General features: G+C 40.2%; 1 protein-coding gene across 1 annotated transcript in view; it reads right to left on the reverse strand.

Annotated features, from left to right (window-relative positions):
* syt14a (synaptotagmin XIVa) overlaps positions 1-20,847 on the reverse strand; it is a 197,740-nt gene that overhangs the window by 41,675 nt on the left and 135,218 nt on the right. Inside the window, exon 6 of the mRNA XM_048600781.1 lies at positions 13,018-13,467. Within this exon, the coding sequence (XP_048456738.1) occupies positions 13,018-13,467 (450 nt within the window). The remainder of the gene's footprint in view (positions 1-13,017; positions 13,468-20,847) is intronic.

A 20,847-nucleotide genomic window follows, 5' to 3' on the forward strand; every position in this document is an offset into this window, starting at 1 on the left:
CAGCCTTCCTGCTCCTCTGATGCTGCTTAGCCTGCTGTGTTCATCCAGCTCTACACCTTGTTATCTCAGATTCTCCAGCATCTGCAGTTCCTACTATCTCTTCCTAATCAACCCATGTTTTTCCATGAGATGACTAATTCTATCCCAGATAATTGTTTCTAGAAGCTTCCCCACTACCAAAAGTAAACTGACTATTCCATAATTGTTGGATTAATCCTTACAACCTGTCTTGAACAAGATGTAACGTCTACAATTTTCCAGTCTTCTGACACCTCCTTTGAGTCTAGGGAAGACTGAAAGATTAAGGTCAGTGCCCTTGCAATTTCCACCATCACATCCTTCAACTTCTTTGGATGCATCTCATCCGGTCCTGCTATCTAGTTAAATTTCAGTACCAACAGTCTATCCAACACTTCTACATTATCAATTTTGAATTCTTCTCGTGATAGAGTTTCCTCCCTTGTCACCATCATCTGGGTGGCATCTCATGTTTTGGTAATTTTGATGCAAAATATTCATTCAAAACCTCAGCCATGACACCTGCCTGTATGCGAAAATCTCCTTTTGGCCTCTAATTGGCTCAAATCCTCATTTTACGATTCTTGTACTATTTATATGTCTATAGAAGACTTTGGACACTCCTTTACGTTGGTTGTGAGTCTTTTCTCATAATTTCTCCTTGCTTCTCTAATTTGCCTTTTCACCTCCCCTTTTAACCTTCTGTATTCCTGTTTGTTCTCAATTGTATTATCCACCTGATATCTGTCATTAGCACACGTCTCCTTTGTCTTAATTTCTATCTCCCTTCCAGGAAGCTCTGGAATTGTTTCTTTTACTTTTTCCATTTGAGGGAATATACCATGACTGTATCTGATCCATCCCCCCTTCGAAGATAGCCCATTGTTCAGTTCCAGCTTTACTTGCTAACCTCTCATTCAAAGCTATCCTGCCCAGCTCCGTTCTTGCCCCACTGAAGTCACCAATTGATTTTTATTACTCTGGACTGTCTTACATCATTCCCCATCATTATCCTGAACTTTACAATACAACAACTGCTGTTTCCTAAATGTTCCCTCACTGGCTCTTGGTCTACTTGGCCCACTCATTTCCATGAACTAGTTGCATCCTTTCTTCTTGGACTGGACATATACCAGTGTAAGAAACTCTTCTGAATTCAGTCCAGGAACACTTGGCCCTTTCCTGTCCTTTACACTACCAGTATCCCAATCTGTATTAGGGTAATTGAAGTCCCCCATTATAACTATTCTATAATATTGGCATGTCTCTGTAATTTCTCCGCAGATTTCTTCCCATTAGTTGGTGGTCTCTAGGCTATACCTAGCAATGTAACTGCATCCTCTTTGTTCCATATCTCTAGCCTAATTGATTCTGTTCTTGACCCCTCTGAGACACCCCCATTCTCCTGCACAACCACGTTTTCCTTAACCAATACAGCCACGGCTCTTCCTTTCCTCCCTTTTCTATCTTGTACCCAGGATTATTTAACAGTCATTTCTTGCCCTTCTTCAAACCACGTCTCCGTTATTGCCACAACATTATATTTCCAAATGACAATCTGCACCTATAACTTGGCAATCTTATTTATTACATCCATGCATTCACATTCTTGCACAGTAACCCAGGTTTAGACTTTTTTTCCCTGCCCTACTCCGACTTTACCTACTAACTTGCTATTGGCTAGTGCTAACTGTATTCTGATATTTTTCTCTACTATCCCCTACCAGGCTAGTTAAAGATCTCCCAAAGGACTAGCAAAAAGGCCCACAAGGCACTCAGTCCCAGCTCTGTTCAGGTGCTATCTGTCAAACATGTACAGGTGCCAACTTCCCCACAGCCAGTGCCCGTGTCCCAGAATCTAAAACCATCCCTCTTGCTCCATCTTTCCAGTCACATATTCATTTCCCAGATCCTCCTATTTCTGTACTTACTTGCACATGGCACTGGAGTAATGTGGACATTAATACATTGCTAATTGCTAATTTTCTACGTATCTCCCTAAATTCTGATTGCAGGACCATATGCTTCTTTCTACCTAGGGCAATGGGCCATGGCCTCTGGCTGTTCACCCTCTCCCAGAAGCATGTCTGCTCCGTGTCATCTTTGACCCTGGTATCTGGTAGGCAACATATCATCTTGGAAGTCATGTCTACAGCCACAGAAACACCTTTTGTTCCCCTAACAAGGAATCATCCTATCTCTACCACTCCACTTTCTTCTTCCTGTGCTCTTGTGCAGCCACAAATGTGGCTTTGACTCCATTCCCATGGGGAACCAGCACCCTTATCCACTTCTAATACAGAAAACCAATATGTGAACAGGACCCCAAGAGACTCCTGCCTAATTCTCTTGGAATTCCTGGCCATTCCCTTCCTGCCTCCAGGCCCATAAATTGTAGTGTGACTATCTCTCTGAGCGTGTTATCCATATAACTCTCAACTTTACGGAATGTGCCACAGTGTTTCAGCCACTGCTCAAGCTCTGAAACCCGGAGCCTAAGTTTCTACAGATGAAAGCATTTTGTGCACTTGTGGTAATCTAGGGTAGGGTCCATGACTTAGCAAATATTACAGGTCACACATTCCACTTAACCAACCGTGGTGCCATGTCTCAAACTTACCTCCTTTACATTAACTTTACTTCCCTTACTCTACTCTTGTTTACTTGTACCTGACTTCCATTTATTTCTGGTATTTCTCAGTTAAACTACTTCTTTAAAATATTTTCTAATTTACAGACAGACCCTGATACAATTTCTTAGCATACATTTTCTGTTGTGTCACTCTGGGTTTTTTTTTGAAACTCAGCTGTTTGGAATTATTCTGCACTAACTCCCAGGTAGGATGCAGGTCTCAAGCCTTGGCCTCAATTTATACTTTCCCATTCCAAGTTGCTCCCTCACAGGTCTGATCCCACTCGACTTCCAGGGTAAGCGGTGCAGGCCTCAAGTCTCAAAAGCAATTTATACTCTCGCGCTATGAGTTGCTCCCTTGCAGTTTTAATCCCTTTCCAACTCTCAGGTAAGTGATGTAGGCCTCGAGGCTGAGCTGCTGTTTAGACTTGCCTGCTCCAATTTGCTCCCTCACAGGCCTAATCCTACTCTGACTCTCAGGTAAGTGGCAATTCTTATCATTGTTTTGAAAACCCTCCATGGCATTGCCTTTTTCCATTCCAGTAATCTCCTTTAACCCTGCAACCCTCTGACATATCTGTGTTCTTCCAATTCTGGCATCTTGTACATTCCGAATTATAACTGTTCCACTTTTGGTGGCTGTTGCTCAACTGCCTAGATGGAAAGTCTGGAATTCCTTCCTCCTCCACCTCGCCATCTTGTTTTCTTCCTCTTGAATATTTATTTAAATATACTTCTTTGACTAAGCTTTTGTTCATTTGACCTAATATCATTATATGGCTTGCATACTATGTTGCTGGACCCTTAGACCTCTTTAGACTTCCATTGTTTCCTGTTTCTCACTATTTTAGAAGCATCCTGTCTTTGTCTTTAATTACCAAAGAGGATGACTCCATCATCAAGTCCATTCCCACATTTCCACTTGATCTATTAATATTCCTGTGTAATTTGCTGCCTACCTTTCTATCATCTGTAAACATGAATATGTGGGTTTTTAATAAAAATGGTGAGTTGTTCAGGTCTCACGAGAGAACTCTGTAAATCATATTTGAGAATTGTATCATTGTGGTGTTTCTTGCCTAGTAATCCAGAGGCTTTGACTGGGGCCTGGAGATGTATTATATCGTGTTAAATCATATCGCAACAGCTGCAAAATTTTAAATTCATGAAAAGCTAGTTTTCAACCTGTGACCATGAAATTAACAGATTGTCTTGAAAGCACACCAATTTCACGAATCTCCTTCTGGGAGGAATGTCTGCTATCCTTAACAGATCTGGCTAAAAGATGACTAGAAATCCACAGCAATATAGTTTACTCTTAGCATTCATCGGAAATGCCTTATGAAGCCATCCATTTAAACAAAAAGCTGTAATTTTGTTCCTATTAGACTTTTTCAAATGGACCACTTGCCATACACCACAGCACCATAAACAGCAAAGTCACACTCAGTCAACCCCGCAAAGTCCTTTAACACACAGATTAATCAAGCAACAACCAGACATAATCACTGTCATTGAATTATGGCTCTCTCAATGTCTCAGACTCCTCCATTATCATTCCTGGGTATGTCCTGTCTCACCAGCAGGATAAACTCACCCAATGTGGCGGAACAGTGGTATACAGTTGGGAGCGGGACTGGGCCTGTGAGTCCTCAACAATAACTCCAGTCTTTATGTCAATAGCATCAAGTCAAACATGGGAAGGAAACCTTTTGCTAAATCCCCTGACCATCATTTGTCTGCTGATGAACAAACAAAATTTGGAAGAGGGCGGTAAGGACACACAATGTTTTCTGGGTGAAGGGCTTCAACAGAGGACACAAAGGACAGGAGAAGAGCAAGAGGTGAAGCCAGCCATTACATGCCACTACTGCCATGCAGTAGCATTGACATGAGTGATATTACAATCAGGAAGCTGCTAAAGCCAAAAAGATGTCTGTCATACACTTGAGAAATGTAATGTACAAGTTTCAGTTCTGGTACGATGCCAGGTACGATGGTTGTATGTCCTAACCACAATAATATCATTTTCTGAAGAAGGGTCTAGACCCGAAACGTCAGCTTTCCTGCTCCTCTGTTGCTGCTTGGCCTGCTGTGTTCATCCAGCTCTACACCTTATTATCTCAATAATACATCCGTTTGGTTGTTTGCAACAGGCAGAGTACTGAGCATACTCAACAAATCCACCCTTGCAGAACTGAAAACAAAGTGTCCAACATTAGATATGATTAGACAAACTTGCTAAGCAATCCTGATAGTTTAATTCTTAGCAAGAATTAGTAACAAACAACCAATTTATGATTATCAATTGGGCTGGCATTGAGGCTCACTTATAGATGCTGGAAACTATATTCACATGGAAAGCCCTAGCCTTTGTAAACCAAAAGAACATGAGCCTTTTTTGAACAAACAGAAACTTGGAGGGCAACCAATCCCTGGCTCATTCCCAATGGTACAACTTTGATCAATTATAGCTCACTTGCATGGTTTGAATTTAAATCAAAAGGCTTGGCAGTTAAATGCTCCCCATTGCATTCTCCATGCTCTCTACCAGGGTCCATGTATCAACCAATCAGCACCCTCTCCTCATGCAGTATTAACTGTTGTTTGCTTTGAGATTTGGTATTCTTACAATTCCATCCTGATGAGTGCAAGACAAAAAGCTTTCACAGCATGTTTCTTTCACCCAGCAATACTCTAGTTCTTTACTTTCAAGTGTTCTTGTTTTACTTCATTTTATTGACTCCTTGTCCCTGATTCAGAATAAATCTAGTTGTGAGACCTGGCATATTTCTCTGCTGTAAACACTCTCAAGTAATTTTTAAGCTTATCTAACATTTCCATATTTTTATCAGCAATAACACTGTTATCAGTTTTCAAGGGACCCATAATGCTTCAGACCAACTCATCTTTCTTAAAATAATTATAAAATAACTGTGATTTTGACGTTTTCATACTATATTTGTAGCTTTTATTATCTGTTTTGTTACTGTTTGAAGTGGTTAGTTTCTCGCTCATTTGACAGGATCTTTCTTTTCTTGGTATATTTTCTATACTTTTACTTTTAGCTTTATGTTGTCGCTGTTTATGGTGGCCTTACTCTGTATCATTGCATTGAGGTTAACTTTATCTAAATCTTAAATCTTCATAATTAATTCATTATGTTGAACTCAATCACATTATGATAGCTATCAGATGGGTGCTCAAAAACTGTTAGGCTGTAAACTAAATCTGGCTCATTACATATTAATAAATCTCGTTAAATTCTCCTTGTTGGTTCTAGGATACAAAAAAAACCCTGGACAAACTCAAAAAACTCATCAATTTTCCGACATATGCTAGTCTGTTCATCCCACTCTACATGCAAGTTAAAAATCTTACATTCAGGTTAAACCACCACCAATTGTCTCTCTCTAATAAGACAGCAGTCCTATGGTCCACGTGGACTCTGGCAACTTTACCTCTACTCTGGATTTGCTACCTTATCCCATGCAACAACTGCCACAAATGTTCCAAATACAGTCTTAAATCCTTTTCTCTTTCTCTTTTTTTAATTCCAACTTTGAGGTGAAATTTAGTGTCCCCTCCCCATGAGGAGTTTCTTTGGGCAGAGGGGATGCACAATTAATAAGGGAGGAGGATAGTATGCAGTGACATGAGCCCCTTTCCATTTTAACCCCTTGAGGTCTGAAGCAGAAAGGTCCTTGGTATTAACCCGTTGGTGGGCAGGAGGCTCACCATGCAGGGAGCACAACAAGCAAACCCGTGCAGAGCTAAGGATGGGGTGGGGGAGCCCCTTGATAAAATGCACTCAGTGTGTGATTGAGAGGCCCAGTATTGGGAAGGGAACTTTGGGGAACTGCTGAGAGTCACCTCTGCAACCTTCTGATACTTTATCCGGTTGCAGGCAGTTGGTGAATAAGGGATTTTAATCTTTCTGTAAAAATCTAATTCTGTTTGTATTTCGCAATTAACTGAAATCTACTGTTTCAATTCTAAATTTCCCAGCCTACAGCAGGGTTTTACAAGGTCTCCACAGGAAAAGCTGATGAAGTTAGATAATTAAGGAAAGCAGTTGAAACTATTTTTCCTGTGACTGAGATGAACTAGCTCTTTTGTTTCAAAGGCATATAAAAACAGGCAACTCTGTGCAATTTAGCACTAACTGTAGCTCTAAATAGAGTGCTGGGTGGTCACTGATTAGTGGAATTAAGGGGGAAAGGAGATGCTGCCCTGCTTTTGCTTTTTCTAACCTTTACACTCTCTAGGAATTGGTTCTTATTCCATTACAAGTGAGGAAGCTAACTATTTGGTGAGTATCTGGTATAAATGATTAAGGTCTATTCCTAAGGCTTAAAATAGTATAGGAATTGACGGTAAAGTTAATAAATATATGTAATATATAGGGAAAATAACTAAATTGAAAAAAAATTAAGTAGCTAATTAAAAGAAATTAAACTGTCAGGACAGATGATGCGTCATGCCTGCGACCTGGATGCCAGTATGATCCAGGGCAAATACGTCTGCAGTAAGTATTCACAGCTATAGAAGTTTCAGCTTTGAGTTTATGAATTGGAGGCTGAGCTGCAGATACTACAAAACATCAGGGTGGAGTTAAGTTACCTGAATGTTTTACACCAGGAAGCAATCATACTCTTTAGGATAGGATCCTCTGATTAAGTCAGTGGTTAGGGACAAAACAGTGTGACTGGAATGAAGGAGGCAGGAGCCCAAGAGCTGCAGCCTTTGCAATTGTCCAACAATTTTGAAGTTCTTTCAGCTTGTTTGGATGAGAGTAAGGGCTGCAGGGTGGATGAGCTAACTGACCGAGATAATATGGTACAAGAAGTCATTCAAGTTGAGGGGTGCTAAAAATGACATACAGTTGGTTCTGCTATAACGCGTGTTTCTTCAACGCAAATTGGCTTTAACGCAAGTGAAGAATTTAGGCCGCTATCTGTAGAACACGAACTTTCCTTACCTGTATTGGCTATAACGCAATTCTGGCACCATTAGTTTAAATGGCGCAGCTATTGCGCTATTTTCTTATAAGGCAAGATCGCATTAGCACGGAACTATCCGTTATATCAGGACCGACTGCACTGACAACAGGTAACAAAATAATAGGAATTGACGTTGTTCTCTGCAGCAAAGAGTGAGAGTCCAGAAAGCTGTGTTGAGTGCCCAGTGCCAGGATTTGGGACATCTGCTGAGGGCTGGAAAGGAATTTGAGAGGAGGCCAGTTGGCCATGTAGGTATCAATGACATAGGCAGGACAAGAAAGAGGTTCTGTATAGTCAGTACGAGGAGCTAGGCACAAAATTTAGAAGCAGAATTTTGAAGTAATAATTTCTGGTAATATTTTGAAACAACAAAGCAGATTTAACTCTTATTGTATCTATGGGCTGCACAATGTAACCATGTGGCATGAGACGTCTGGATAACTCCTATACAGCTACAACAACTGACATATGAAAAATACGGCTGTCATTAACATGCTAAAGCAATATTTTAAATCATTGAACTAACCAAACAGGAACCTCACATTATATTCAGTCAAAGCTTGATGTTGCAAAATGTTGTTGTGGACACTTGGCTGCATGTTGTCATGGGCCACAGAGATCACTACTACACTGAAAGATAGAGTACTTAACTGTCCTGGATATTAAACTCATCACTGACGAAGGATGAGCTGCCAAATTGGATAGCTACAAGCACAGCTCCATTATATAGCATCTTTGTTTGGTTTTTGATATGTGACACAATTCTTATAAACGTCGTCCTTTGGTAAATTTAAATGATGAATAAATAGCATTTTCTGAATTTTGCTTGATAAAGAATCCCATTAGATGAGTTTGTAATAAATGTTTAGGCAATGAACTGTGCTATCAGTAGGTCATTACTGGAATTAATTATGATCTTGATTGATATTTCAATCTGTGACCTTAGATATTCTCATTTTGCTCATATTGTTATTTAAACGGCATGAATACCTTGCCATCCTCTCATCTTCTTTCGTTCATACTCAGTATGTGAACAGTGAGACCACAATTTATTTCGCACACTTAGTTGTCCTGGTAGCAGGGCTAATACTCAAATTAGTGCTAGCAGTTTAGTATAACTAAGAGACTTGTTCATCATTCCAGAGAACAGTTAAGAGTCAACTACATTGATATGGGATAACACAGGGTGGAGCTGGAGGAACACAGCAGGCCAGGCAGCATCAGAGGAGCAGGAAAGCTGACTTTTCGGGTTGGGACCCTTCTTCAGAAAGGGTCTGAAGAAGGGTCCCAACCTGAAATGTCAGCTTTTCTGCTCAACTGATGCTGCCTGGCCTGCTGTGTTTCTCCAGCTCCACACTGTGTAATCTCAGACTCCAGCATCAGCAGTTCTTACTATCTCTATATTGATATGGGACTGGAATTACAGACTGAGTAAGCATGGCAGGTTTCCCCGTGTACATGACAGGAATAAATCAGTCGTTTTTTACTACAAGCCATAACAGCTTTATGGTTCCTTTTATTGATATCAATCTGTTTATTTTTCAGAACTTTTAGAAACAAAATAAAAATGTTCAATATGCCATGATGGCATTTGGACTCATAATTTTTGTATCATTAGTTAGAAAAATAATTTTATTTCAACCATTTCTATATTAAATTATTAAAGTTTCCAGAGCAAGTAATACGACAGAGAGAATAGAAAGTATCAGGAATTAACTTCAGGCACAGCAGATAAGGGGACAACTATGACAAGTGGGGCAGTCAATACAGGACGGAGGGTATTGTACCTAAATGCATGTAGCATACGAAACAAGGAAAATGAGCTTGTAGAACAAATTGAAATTGGCAAGTAGAACATTATGGGTATCACAGAGACATGGCTGCAAGGAGATCAGGTCTGGAAGCCAAATATCCAAGGATATGCGTCCTATCAAAAGGACAGGCAGAGGGGACGGGAGTTGCCTTGTCGTTAAGAAATGAAATTAAATCAATGCATGAAGTGATACAGAATTGGAACTCTACCCCATGTGTGGGTGAGTTGAGGAATCACAAAGGAAAGAAGACTCTGATGAGATTTGTGTACAGGCTTCCTGGCAGTAGTCAGGATATAGGTAAGAAAATAAATCTGAAGATAGAAAAGGCATGTAAGAAAGGCACTAGTACAATAATCATGGGGGTCTTCAATAAGTGGATGGACTGGGAAAATCAGGTTGGTGGCGGATCTGAAGAAAGAAACTTTGTGGAATGTCTATGAGGTTTTTTTTGAAGCAGCTTGTGGTAGAGCACACTAGGGAACAGGCAACTCTGGATGTGGTGGTGTGTAATGGGGCAACTTTAGTTACAGAGCTTAAGCTGAAGGGACCCCTAGGGAGCAGTGACTATAATATCATTGAATTCACCTTCAGTTTGAGAGGGAGAAGCTGGAATCAGATGTAATGGCACTACAATTGAGTAAAGGTAACTACAAAGACATGAGGGAGAAGCTGGCCAGAGAAGGAGAAGCCTAGCAGGGAAGATGGTAGAGCAGCAATGGCAGGAGCTTCTGGGGGTAATTTGGGAGGCAAGCTGAAATTCATTCTAAAGAATAAGAAACATATTAAGGACTTGGACAGGCCAGGAGAGTGGACAAGGAAGTGGCAGATGGAATACAATGTGGGAAAGTATGAGGTTATGGATTTTAGTAAGAAGAATAGAGGCATAGACTATTTTGTAAATGGGGAAAGGCTTCTAAAATCTGCACAAAGAGACCGGGGAGCCTAGTTCAAGATTAACATGCAGGTTCAGTTGGCAGTTGGGAAGGCAAATGCAATGTTGGCATTTATTTCAAAGAGGGCTAGAAGACAAGACCGCGGATGTTCTGCTGAGGCTGTATACGGCTCTGGTGAAATCATGTTTTGAATATTGTGAACAGTTTTGGGTCCCATATCTGAGGAAAGATGTGCTGACTTTAGAGGACATCCAAAGGAAGTTCACAAGATTGATCCCAGGAATGAAGACTCTGGACCTGTACTCGATGGAGTTTAGACGGATGAGGGAGGATCTGATTGAAACTTACAGAATTCTGAGAGACCTGAAAAAAGTGGATGAGGAGAAGATGTTTCCACTCGTCCTAGAGATTAGGATTCGAAGGCACAGCCTCAGAATGAAGGGACAACTTTTAAAACGAAGATGTGGAGCAATTTCTTCAGCCAGAGAGTGGTTAGTCCATAGAATCCGTTGCCACAGAGGGCTGTGAAGGCGAAGTCATTGAATGTATTTAAAACAGAGATAGATAGGTTCTTGATTGGGAAGGGGATTGGGGGTTATGGGGAGAAGGCAGGAGAATGGCATTGAGAAACAAATCAGCCATGACTGAGTGGCAGAGCAGACTCGATGAATCAAACAGCCTAATTCTGCTCCTGTATCTGATGGTCTTATGGTCTTACTATCTGAAGGTGACAGATGGAGCCCCTGTTGAATTACTGGACAATTGATTACAAGGTGTAAACTGAACAATAACATTTCAACTTCAACTGGTCCAAATCCAAGAAGAAAACGACACTGATGTCACTTGTGAAACTTCGATATAAGGATGACAACGTCATCTCTGCTCATCAAAAGAAAATCTTCAAGTCTCATTTAATGCCTTTGCAGAAACATACTGAAGAACTGGTCTCAGACTCAACTTCAAGAAGACTCAAAATCTTTACCAAACCATCCCAGGCCAAGTTCCAATCCATCTCTCCATGAAGATCAATGGAGAAATCCTCCCAAACGTGGAGCATTTCCCTTACCTGGGAAAGTAAGATTGACATCGATGACGAGATTCAACATCACGGCCAATCTGTGAGCAACGCCTTGAGATGCCTAAGGTCAGAGTCTTCAATGACCGTGACATCCATGTGCCTACAAGATCCTTGTGTACAAAGCAATCAATCATTCTTCCAACTCATCTATATAGCTCCAAAACTTGGACTACATATTGATGGAACCTTGAGAAGTGCCAATGTTGTTTGAGATGGATTCTCTACATCAGCTAGGAGGACAGTTATACTAACATTATCGTCCTTGAAGCAGCTAATAGCACCAGCATTGAGGCCATGATCAGCCAAACCAACTCTACTGGGCTGGCCATAGGCTTAGGATGCCTGAGTTCTTTCTGTCAAAGCAAATCTTCTTCACCCAGCTCAAGGAAGGTACACCGATGATCGGAGGGCAAAGGAAGTGTTTCCAAGACTCTCTGAAGATTTCACTCAAGAAATGCAACATAAATGTCAACGCACGGGAGATCCTTATTCAGAAGAAATCAACTTGGTGGAAACTCCTGTTTGAAGGGTAACAATTTTTCGAGAACACCCATTGACAAGAGGAAATATAGAAAAGGAACCAGAGAAAGGAATGCCAATGCTCTCAAGACCAAGGGCCACTTCCACTTCCTGGAAATACCTGACAAATGTGTGAATGGAGATAGCTCTAGGATTGAGCTCATCAGCCATGCAAGGACACACAGAACCTATGACTAGTGACATGGAATTTTCTAGGTGGACAGTCATACTCATTGGCAAGTGATTGCCGATGATGACAATCATCTTCGTGCTGCAAAATTCTGGAAGGTTCTGTCACTTATAGAAATGTATCTCAATGTGAGTTGTTATTTTCAGGACAATGAGAAATTAGCAAAAGAAGAAAAAACAATATTTAATATAAAATTACTGGGTAATGGAAAAAAATCATGTGACTGAATACCATTTAACTTATGTATTTCTTTGACTCAACCTTAATTCACTGAGATCTAGAAGGGTGGCCCTGTAACTTAACACTGGAATTCTTCCAACTTCAGTTAACTTTGCAAACCAACTGCATGACAGATAGGATAAATTTCACTGACAAGCCACAAAAGTCCTCTAAGTGTCCTGTGTGGACTTAGCTGCTTATTCACTTGAGAATCCTTAAAATTCGTCATCAGCCATCTTTCGATTGTATGGGATTGGGTAAGTGTGGGGTGTCAAATGAGGAGATTAGTGCATTCCGGGTAAACAGAGATCAATTATAGATTTCTGATCATTTTCATGAATTTATGTGTTATGTCAGGCATCTAGCTCACAAAAATATATCCTTTAACACTCATGAAATGTTACATGGTCCTTTATTTTATATAGTTTGTTACCTTTCATTTTGAAAGCTCTAAGTTGAGGAGATGTTGCAGAAAATCAAAACAAAATGTCATGATTGTTAATTGACATATAAAAAGGCAACAGACAACGGTTTTCACACTCAAATATTATCCAGTGGCACGAATAGCCTTCTTGCAATGATCATTTAACCAGTAGAGCACAGTAAAAAAACAATTATGACTATTGCTTCATTTTAATTTGAATTACTTACAGTGAGGCTGCCACAAGGCTCCAGCACAATTGGAACGGACATCTTGCCTTGGAGATTTAGCTTGGTGAGATAGAATACCTTTTCACCAACAATCCTTTCTTTTTTCATGCGTCGTATACTATAGAGCCTAAATCGCACTGCATAATTACCAATCATCTCAGACTCAATGCGATTGAACCTAAATGCCTCTGTGAAGACAGGACAAGGCCCCCGCTGGACACTTGTCTTTGATCTTTGTTTCTTTGTGGGTAGTAGCACAAGATGTACTTGCCATGAACTGTTGCCAGTTCGGTTATGTGTTGGAATGTCTGTAACAGCTGTTACTGTTACCATAAGTTTCTGTGCTTGTGAGTCAAAATCAAAAGTGACATCCAGTGTGCCATACTTAGATACAGGTTCTGGATCGTAAGCTTTTGGTAGCTGTGCAGAAGATCCTCTTGCTGACATGTCCTGTGGAACATAAAAAAAACAAATAACTTCAACTGTAACAAAGCCAAATTCTTTTTGGCACAACTATTGCTTGTATTCTCTCCAATAAAAATCATTGTTACTCCAGTACTACACCACATTGCACTGTTGTATGAGAACTATAGAACAAACTATAGAACAGCTTCCCAGTTAAAGTTTAATGTTCATAAGATTTAACCCTGTGGGTGTGACTGAGACTTATTGATGATAACAATAGTGAGGACTATGACTTTTCAGAATACACTTAAACTGAATTTGAACTATTTCCTACCTGAACTAAATTATCTTTATGTGAACAATCAAGTAGAACATTGTAATATAGATTACACAGTGTGGGGCAGCACTGCATCCTCACAGGACCAGGACCCAGGTTTGATCCCACCTCGGGCGACTGTCTGCGTGGAGTTTGCACATTCTCCCCATCTCTGCCTGGGTTTTGTCCTGGTGCTCCGGTTTCCTCCCACAGTCCGGAGATATGCAGGTTAGGTGGATTGCCATGCTAAATCGCCCATATAGTGTCCAGGGATATGTGTTAGGTGGACCAACCATGGGAAATGCAAGGATACAGGGATAGGGTGGGGGTGTGGGTCTGGGTGGGATGCTCTTTGGAGGGTTGGTGTGGACTCAATGTGCCAAATGGCCAGCTTCTACACTGTAGGGATGCTATGATTCTATAAAGAAAAGTAACGCATTAAAGATGTCTGTAAATGCAAATAACTACATTTTCAATCATTGAAAACTTAATACAAGAAAGATAATTAGTTATGCATAACTAATGTTATAAAAGATTTTATACACTGTTTTTATTTTCAACACGTCACAATGGTGATAAAATATAATAATTGTAATTATGATTTGATTATTAAATTTCATTATCTGATTTTAATACCTGAGACTTTCATGGACAGAATAGGTTTAAACAGAAAGACAAACACTGACTTAAAATGGCCACAGCAATCAGCTGACCACCAAGCTCCATAAAACCAAAATGGATAAATGAACTCATCAGAACTGAAATTAATATTTCATCAAAATACATTGAAACTGCTTGACTTAGGCGTGGAACGGTCTTAATCTCCTATTCTGATTCACATTCGCATAAATTTCATATATTGAAGATGAAAGGCATCACCTGCAATTATCAAGCTTGATAAGAGTGAATTCAGATTTGGAATTTCACAAACCAACTTGTATTTCGGGGAAGTACTTTCGGCAGAGCAGGGAAGATAGATTTACAACTGCAGAACTCTCTTAGCCTCTCCATGAAAAGTGGCCAGTGACAGAATGGATTAAAAATAAACATTAAAAAGAAACATCAAAACACGGAGAACTCAAGGACAATGGAAATATTTTCAACTACTAAGGATACAAGACATCAGTTAAATAACTGTGGTCTCAATTTAAAATTTTATTCCTTTTGTACTGGGCACTATCTCTTTTCAACATTGCATTTGTGTGTAAGTCTGCTTAAATTTGCATCTTCATTGTTTATCCCCTGAGTTAGCAGTTAATGAAATTGCTCTTTCTTTCACTGAAGAAAACCAAGTAATTGGCTCCCTATTGATATAATAAGTACATTTTTATTACTGAAATGTAAACCCTTAACACTAAAAAGAACACAAATCTTTGATGCAGTCAACCAAGGAGGTTAAGGGGGAGAGATAGTAGGAACTGCAGATGCTGGAGAATCCGAGACAACAAGGTGCAGGGCTGGATGAACACAGCAGGCCAAGCAGCATCATAGGAGCAGAGAGGCTGACGTTTCGGGCCTAGACCCTTCAAGCTGATCCACCCTTCTTACTTAGTTGCAACAAAATTGGAGGCTTAGTTTCTGCAATAGTTCCCACAGACTAATCAAAAAATTGTATTGGGGAAAATAAATTATTTTTTCAAAAGCTATTAAAAACAAGACTTGAAAAGGTTTACTTTGATATTTAATAAAGTTTAAGATGTCTACATTTGATGTCAAAGTTTTGAAAAGGATAAGATAACTTATGAAAAAATATTGCTGTCCTTGTAAGAATTAAAAGGTGTAGCTAGGCACTTGGAGGTGAGGATCTGCCTGAAAGCCAAGAAAACCAAAATTTCAAAATGGGTAACAAAATATGTAGAAGTAAAAACTAGGAATACAGATAAACTAAAATTGGAGCATCAGAGATTAGAATGAGAATTCCAACAGAAAAGGGAAGAAAGAGAATTCCAGGAATAGCAAGGTGAGACAGAGAGGGATGGGAGACAGAAATGACAGTGGAAATTGGAAGAGGAATTTGAGGAAAGGTAAAAGGAGAAAGAGTAAGAGAGCTTTAGCAAGTTTGTGGATGGCACCAAAATTGGTGGCCTAATCAACAGAGAAGAAGGTTATTAAGATTACAAAGTGATTTTGATCGATTGGATCAATGGGCTGAGAAGTGGCAGATGGAGTTTAACTTGAATAAATGTGAGGTACTGAATTTTCGTAGAACAAACAAGGGCAGGACTTATACAGTTAATGGTAGGGCCCTGGGTAGTGTTGTCGAACAGAGAGACCTCCGGGTTCAAGTACATAGTCCTTTGAAAGCTGCATCAGAGGTAGACAGAGTGGTTAAGACAGTGTTTAGCACTCTTGCCTTCATTGCTCAGACCATTAAGCATAGGAATTGGGATGTCATGTTGAAGTTGTACAGGATGTACAGTGTACAGTTCTGGTCTCCCTGCTACAAGAAGGATATTATTAAATTGGAGAGGGTTCAGAAAAGTTTACCAGGATGTTGCCAGGACTGGAGGGTTTGAGTTACAAGAAGATGCTGGGTAGGATGGGAACTTCTTCACTGGAGCGTAGGAGGTTGAGGGGTGACCTTATAGAGGTTTATAAAATCATGAGGGAAATAGATGAGGTGAAAGCAAAGGTCTTTTCCATAAGGTGGGTGAATTCAAAACTAGGGGCATATTTTTAAAGTGAGAGGAGAAAGATTTAAAAGGAACTTGAAAGACAACTTTTTCACACAAAGGATGGCTCATGTGAGGAATGAAGTGCCAGAGGAAGTGGTGGATGCAGGTACAGTTACAACATTTAAAAGACATGTGGATAAGTACAGGAATAGCAAAGGTTTAGAGGGATATGGGCCAAATGCTAGCAAGTGGGACTAGTTTAGTTTGGGAAACTCGGTTAGCATGGATGAGTTGGACCAAAGGGTTTGTTTCTGTGCTGTATGATTCTATGACTCTATGAAACAGTTTGAGTTGAGAGAAAGAATTTCAATGTGCCCATTAAATGGACTTCTGCAGAAGAAGCCACCTCTAACTCAGACCCAAAGGTTGAGATATCTAAATTTGTCCAATTAATCCCTAAATTTCATAAAGAAGAGGCGTTATCTTCTTTATCCCTTTTAAATGGTTGGTACGACAGTTAAATTAGCCAATCCAATAATTGATACTGTTGTTGCAGATAGGAAAAGCTCACCAAATTTACTTCCTCTCGTTTGAGCAGAATGCAACTGCTTATTATGCAACAAGAGGGCAATTTTAAGTACATACCAAATAGTGCCATTGGCACACTGGTGAAAAATACTCAGACTCAGAAAATAGCCTGACTAAAAGTATCTAGAATTTGAGGCATTTGGCTTAAGCAGATTGGTTTTGACTAGTGAGTTAAGACTCCATCACTTTCAGTATCTGGTAAGCAGCAAGTTGTTCCAGGAATGGTGTGTGGTAAGATGGGGATAGCATTGGATGTGAGGGACACCACAGGGGCAAGGAAGGTAGATAATGAAGCACATTTGGTAAGATCTAGGAGAAATCATGTTGGGCCTTGTAGCAAGAATCCGCGCAAAAACAAAAACTCAACGTAACATGCACTTAGCCAAAAATACATAGGATTCAGCCCATAGAGTTGACAGTTTGGTCTGGACCATAAACCAAAGTTGGCCTCCTAGAAGGTGCATCCTGCATTTTGCTCTCATTGAACTTTACATCAACCCAAATGGACTGGTTGAGGTTTTAAACTTAGTTCTGTTCCTTGGATCTCCCATTGAGTAACTCTGGCAAAATCTTAAAGGCATCTGAGCAATGTGGGCTATAATGAAATATGTTGCAGAATCGGGCAACAGATCGAGATTCCCATCCTGGTAGCCCTTCTTATGAAACCGGCAGGTTACTTATCACCCCAGGTCCCCATGCAATCCACTTACATCAGTCTTCATCTGTCTACATTTCCTTCCTAGCCCCTGGCATATGAGGTGATCGAGCCAAGTGTGGTCATATACCAAACCCCTCTTGAAGCCTGAGTGCTCCTAACTGTGAATAAATCACCCTGCTGCATGACCCATTCCCATCCATGTTTTAACGTATACTCTTTGCAAATGCATGCTGCCCCTCTTCACAATTTTCATATCCTCTTCACTCTGCAGCCTGTAGCCCCCAATAATGAAAAATAGGTTCCTGACTGTTCTTTCCATATCTGCAGTCCTCCTTGTGTCCCCACCACCCTTTCACCTTAGTTTCTGTGGTTGGATCCACAAGACCGACCCTGGCCCACATCCTTGAGTAACCCAAATAGACAGTCCTGAAGTGCCAAGACTCCTGGCTGGTGGATGTACAGATCCGTACCTGTGCTGCCCAACCTCAGACTAGCTGCTATGGAGTCATAGTGCTGACCATGATCCACTAACAAAACTGCAGAAGTATGGACCCTCTGACCTAGAACACCCTGACAGAATGCCTGACTACATCCAATTCCCTGGACTTACCATTCCGGGATACTTTGACTGAGACGTCCCTCTATGGACTTCATTGAGGACTACTCCCCTAAAACTTTAAGACATGGGTGCCTGCTAGCTACACCTGCAGGGTGTTTTTCGCAAAGCTGCTGGCACATGGTGCTGATCTGAGATTGACGTAGCAACTACAGTACAGCAAGATGTACACCCCTTGGCTGAGGACCTCTGCCCAGCAAAGCAAGCTGCTTGGTTGTGTGACTGGATGATTTAGCACAGCAAGGAAAGACAAGGTGTTGATGCTGCTAGCATGAAGGTAGGCTTGAAGTGAGCGAAAGCTAAGAAACCGACAAGCAGTCCTGGGAAGCAGCCTGGTCTAATCCATGAGTTGGATATGTGTCTAATGCACACAAAGTGCCCTTGCAGAAGCCTTTCAAAACTAGTTGCTATTGTGATCTGTAATGCAAAACTATGCTTCGTCAACAGCTTGGCAAGTTGATCAGAGAGGGGTCATGTTGGTCATGCAGTGTTGTCCAATGCTGGATGCCAGACTCAGTGGACAAGGAGTGTTGGTTAGTAGTGCTCATGGATCATGCACTTTGATGCTATGTGGTGCTGAGCAACATGAAAGCTCATCACAGCCAGCAGCAAGCTGAAGTTGTCTGGTACCCATGCTGGTTTCCTTGTCGAGGTTTCTCAATGTCGACTTGGTTTGGCATGTTTGGTAAAATAAGAAGCTAAATATTAATGAGATGAGCTGTGGGTCTAACTAGTGGTTGAACAAGTTATAATACCCCTTAATTGGCAAGTTGTCTCTGCCTATCAAGAAACATACGTTGCCACTCAGTAAAAACATAAGAGATGCAGCAAGATGCTCCTGGCATTGAGACACGGCTCACCACACTTCTTGTCCGATCCTACCACAAATCTTGCCATAGACCATGTCGCTCAGACCTCTATAAGAATCTGCCCATTGTTAATGTGTCAGGTTGATTACCTTTCATTAGAATGTGAAATAGAAATTAAGCCAGTAGATGCGAGGAGAGAGCAGGAAGAACAGATAAGAAAATCTGTGACAGAGTAGATACCAAATGAAAAAAAAACAAGAAGATTAAATAAGATTTCATGATGCAACAAAGAGAGAGAGGCAATAGATGTAGTGAAGATACAAAGATTATGTCCGAATGATGTGAGTCGCTACATAAAAAACATCTGAAGCAACATGAAGCTAGTAAAGAGATTTGCCCAAGACCATAGTGAATATTAAATCCAAGGTCTGCTTATTTGTTGTCCATTAGTTCCATATATTAATACACTTTTGCTCTACTTATTGAACTATTATTCTATAATCGTTCCATAACTTTGTAACCTGCTATAATGCACAAATGTATAGCAATCCTCCCTGGGACTACAGCAGATGTTAACTGAAGCGTTTGATATTTCAGCAAAAACATAGCCGTTATGTCTGCCTTCTTCATTATCACTGTACACAAAGACATGCAAGTTAGCAAATACGTTCATAGTCACTTTCCTGCTCTCAGATTAATCAATACATCTTACCTTTACAAAAAGATCAGACAAACAGTACAGCCCTGGGGCAAATGTGAATATTATGTCGTTGTACTACAGCAATGGCAAAAGCTGTTGTATCCAATTCAGTGTCAGAAATAGATAGGTCCAAAACTGCAAAATCTAATATGCAGTAATCGGCTTCTTTGCAATTCAGTTTAAGTTGGAATGAACTTTGTATCATCAGGTTAGTTTGGAAATATTTTATCTACATTATATACTATTGATACAGTAATTATTCAAATCAAAAGAAGAATTTCTTGTGGCACATTTATAAGATTACATTTTTTGTGGACATAAATATGTCACAACAATACCTCCTTGATTCCTAAACCTGAAAAATAGCATTTATGTGGGGAAATATTGCTAAGTAACAACATCAATGATGTGGGCACATGGTACTTTAGTACAGTTTTACACAGTACACTAAAGTAATGAATACAGATTTGTGCTCATTTCTCCAAAAGTCACACTCTCATCAACTAAGGTCATTTAAACAGCCAGAGTAAAGATATGGCATTTCATAAAGGAGTGGATGGGAAAAATAGAAAGCAGAATCAATTTATCTCTCTTACTCACTTCTGACTAGCAAATTGTGACTTTGATTAAGGACTGAAACAAAGTCAACTAATTATCCTTTCCACCGTAGAATGAGAAGACGACGACACAACTGGAGGAAGGAGTGAAGGGACAGTAGAGTCATAAACTGTATTATTTAAAAACAGAAAATACTTAGCAAGTCAAGCCACATCAATGGAGAAACCGAGGATAATGTTTTGAGTTTCATCAGAATGAAAATTTGTAAAGATATGTGGTAAGTTTTAATCAAGACTAGGAACAGGGAAAGGATGATGAGAGAGGAATCAACATACAGAAGGGAAGTTGATGCAAGGCAAAAACAAAAAAAAATAGGATAAGTAAAGAAACAAAAAGGGTCCAGAGAGTCATTACCAACAACAGGTATCCTAAAGAAAATGGGAGCAATGGTTAAGATCTAAACTTAGAGACCAGTAGGCTATAAAGTGCTAATGCAAGATGAGGCTGACGTTTCGGGTCTAGACCCTTCATCAGAAAAGGGGGAGGGGAAGGGGGTTTTGAAATA

Source organism: Rhincodon typus, chromosome 9 (genome assembly GCF_021869965.1).
Source record: "Rhincodon typus isolate 14 chromosome 9, sRhiTyp1.1, whole genome shotgun sequence".
In the NCBI taxonomy this organism is placed as follows: domain Eukaryota; kingdom Metazoa; phylum Chordata; class Chondrichthyes; order Orectolobiformes; family Rhincodontidae; genus Rhincodon; species Rhincodon typus.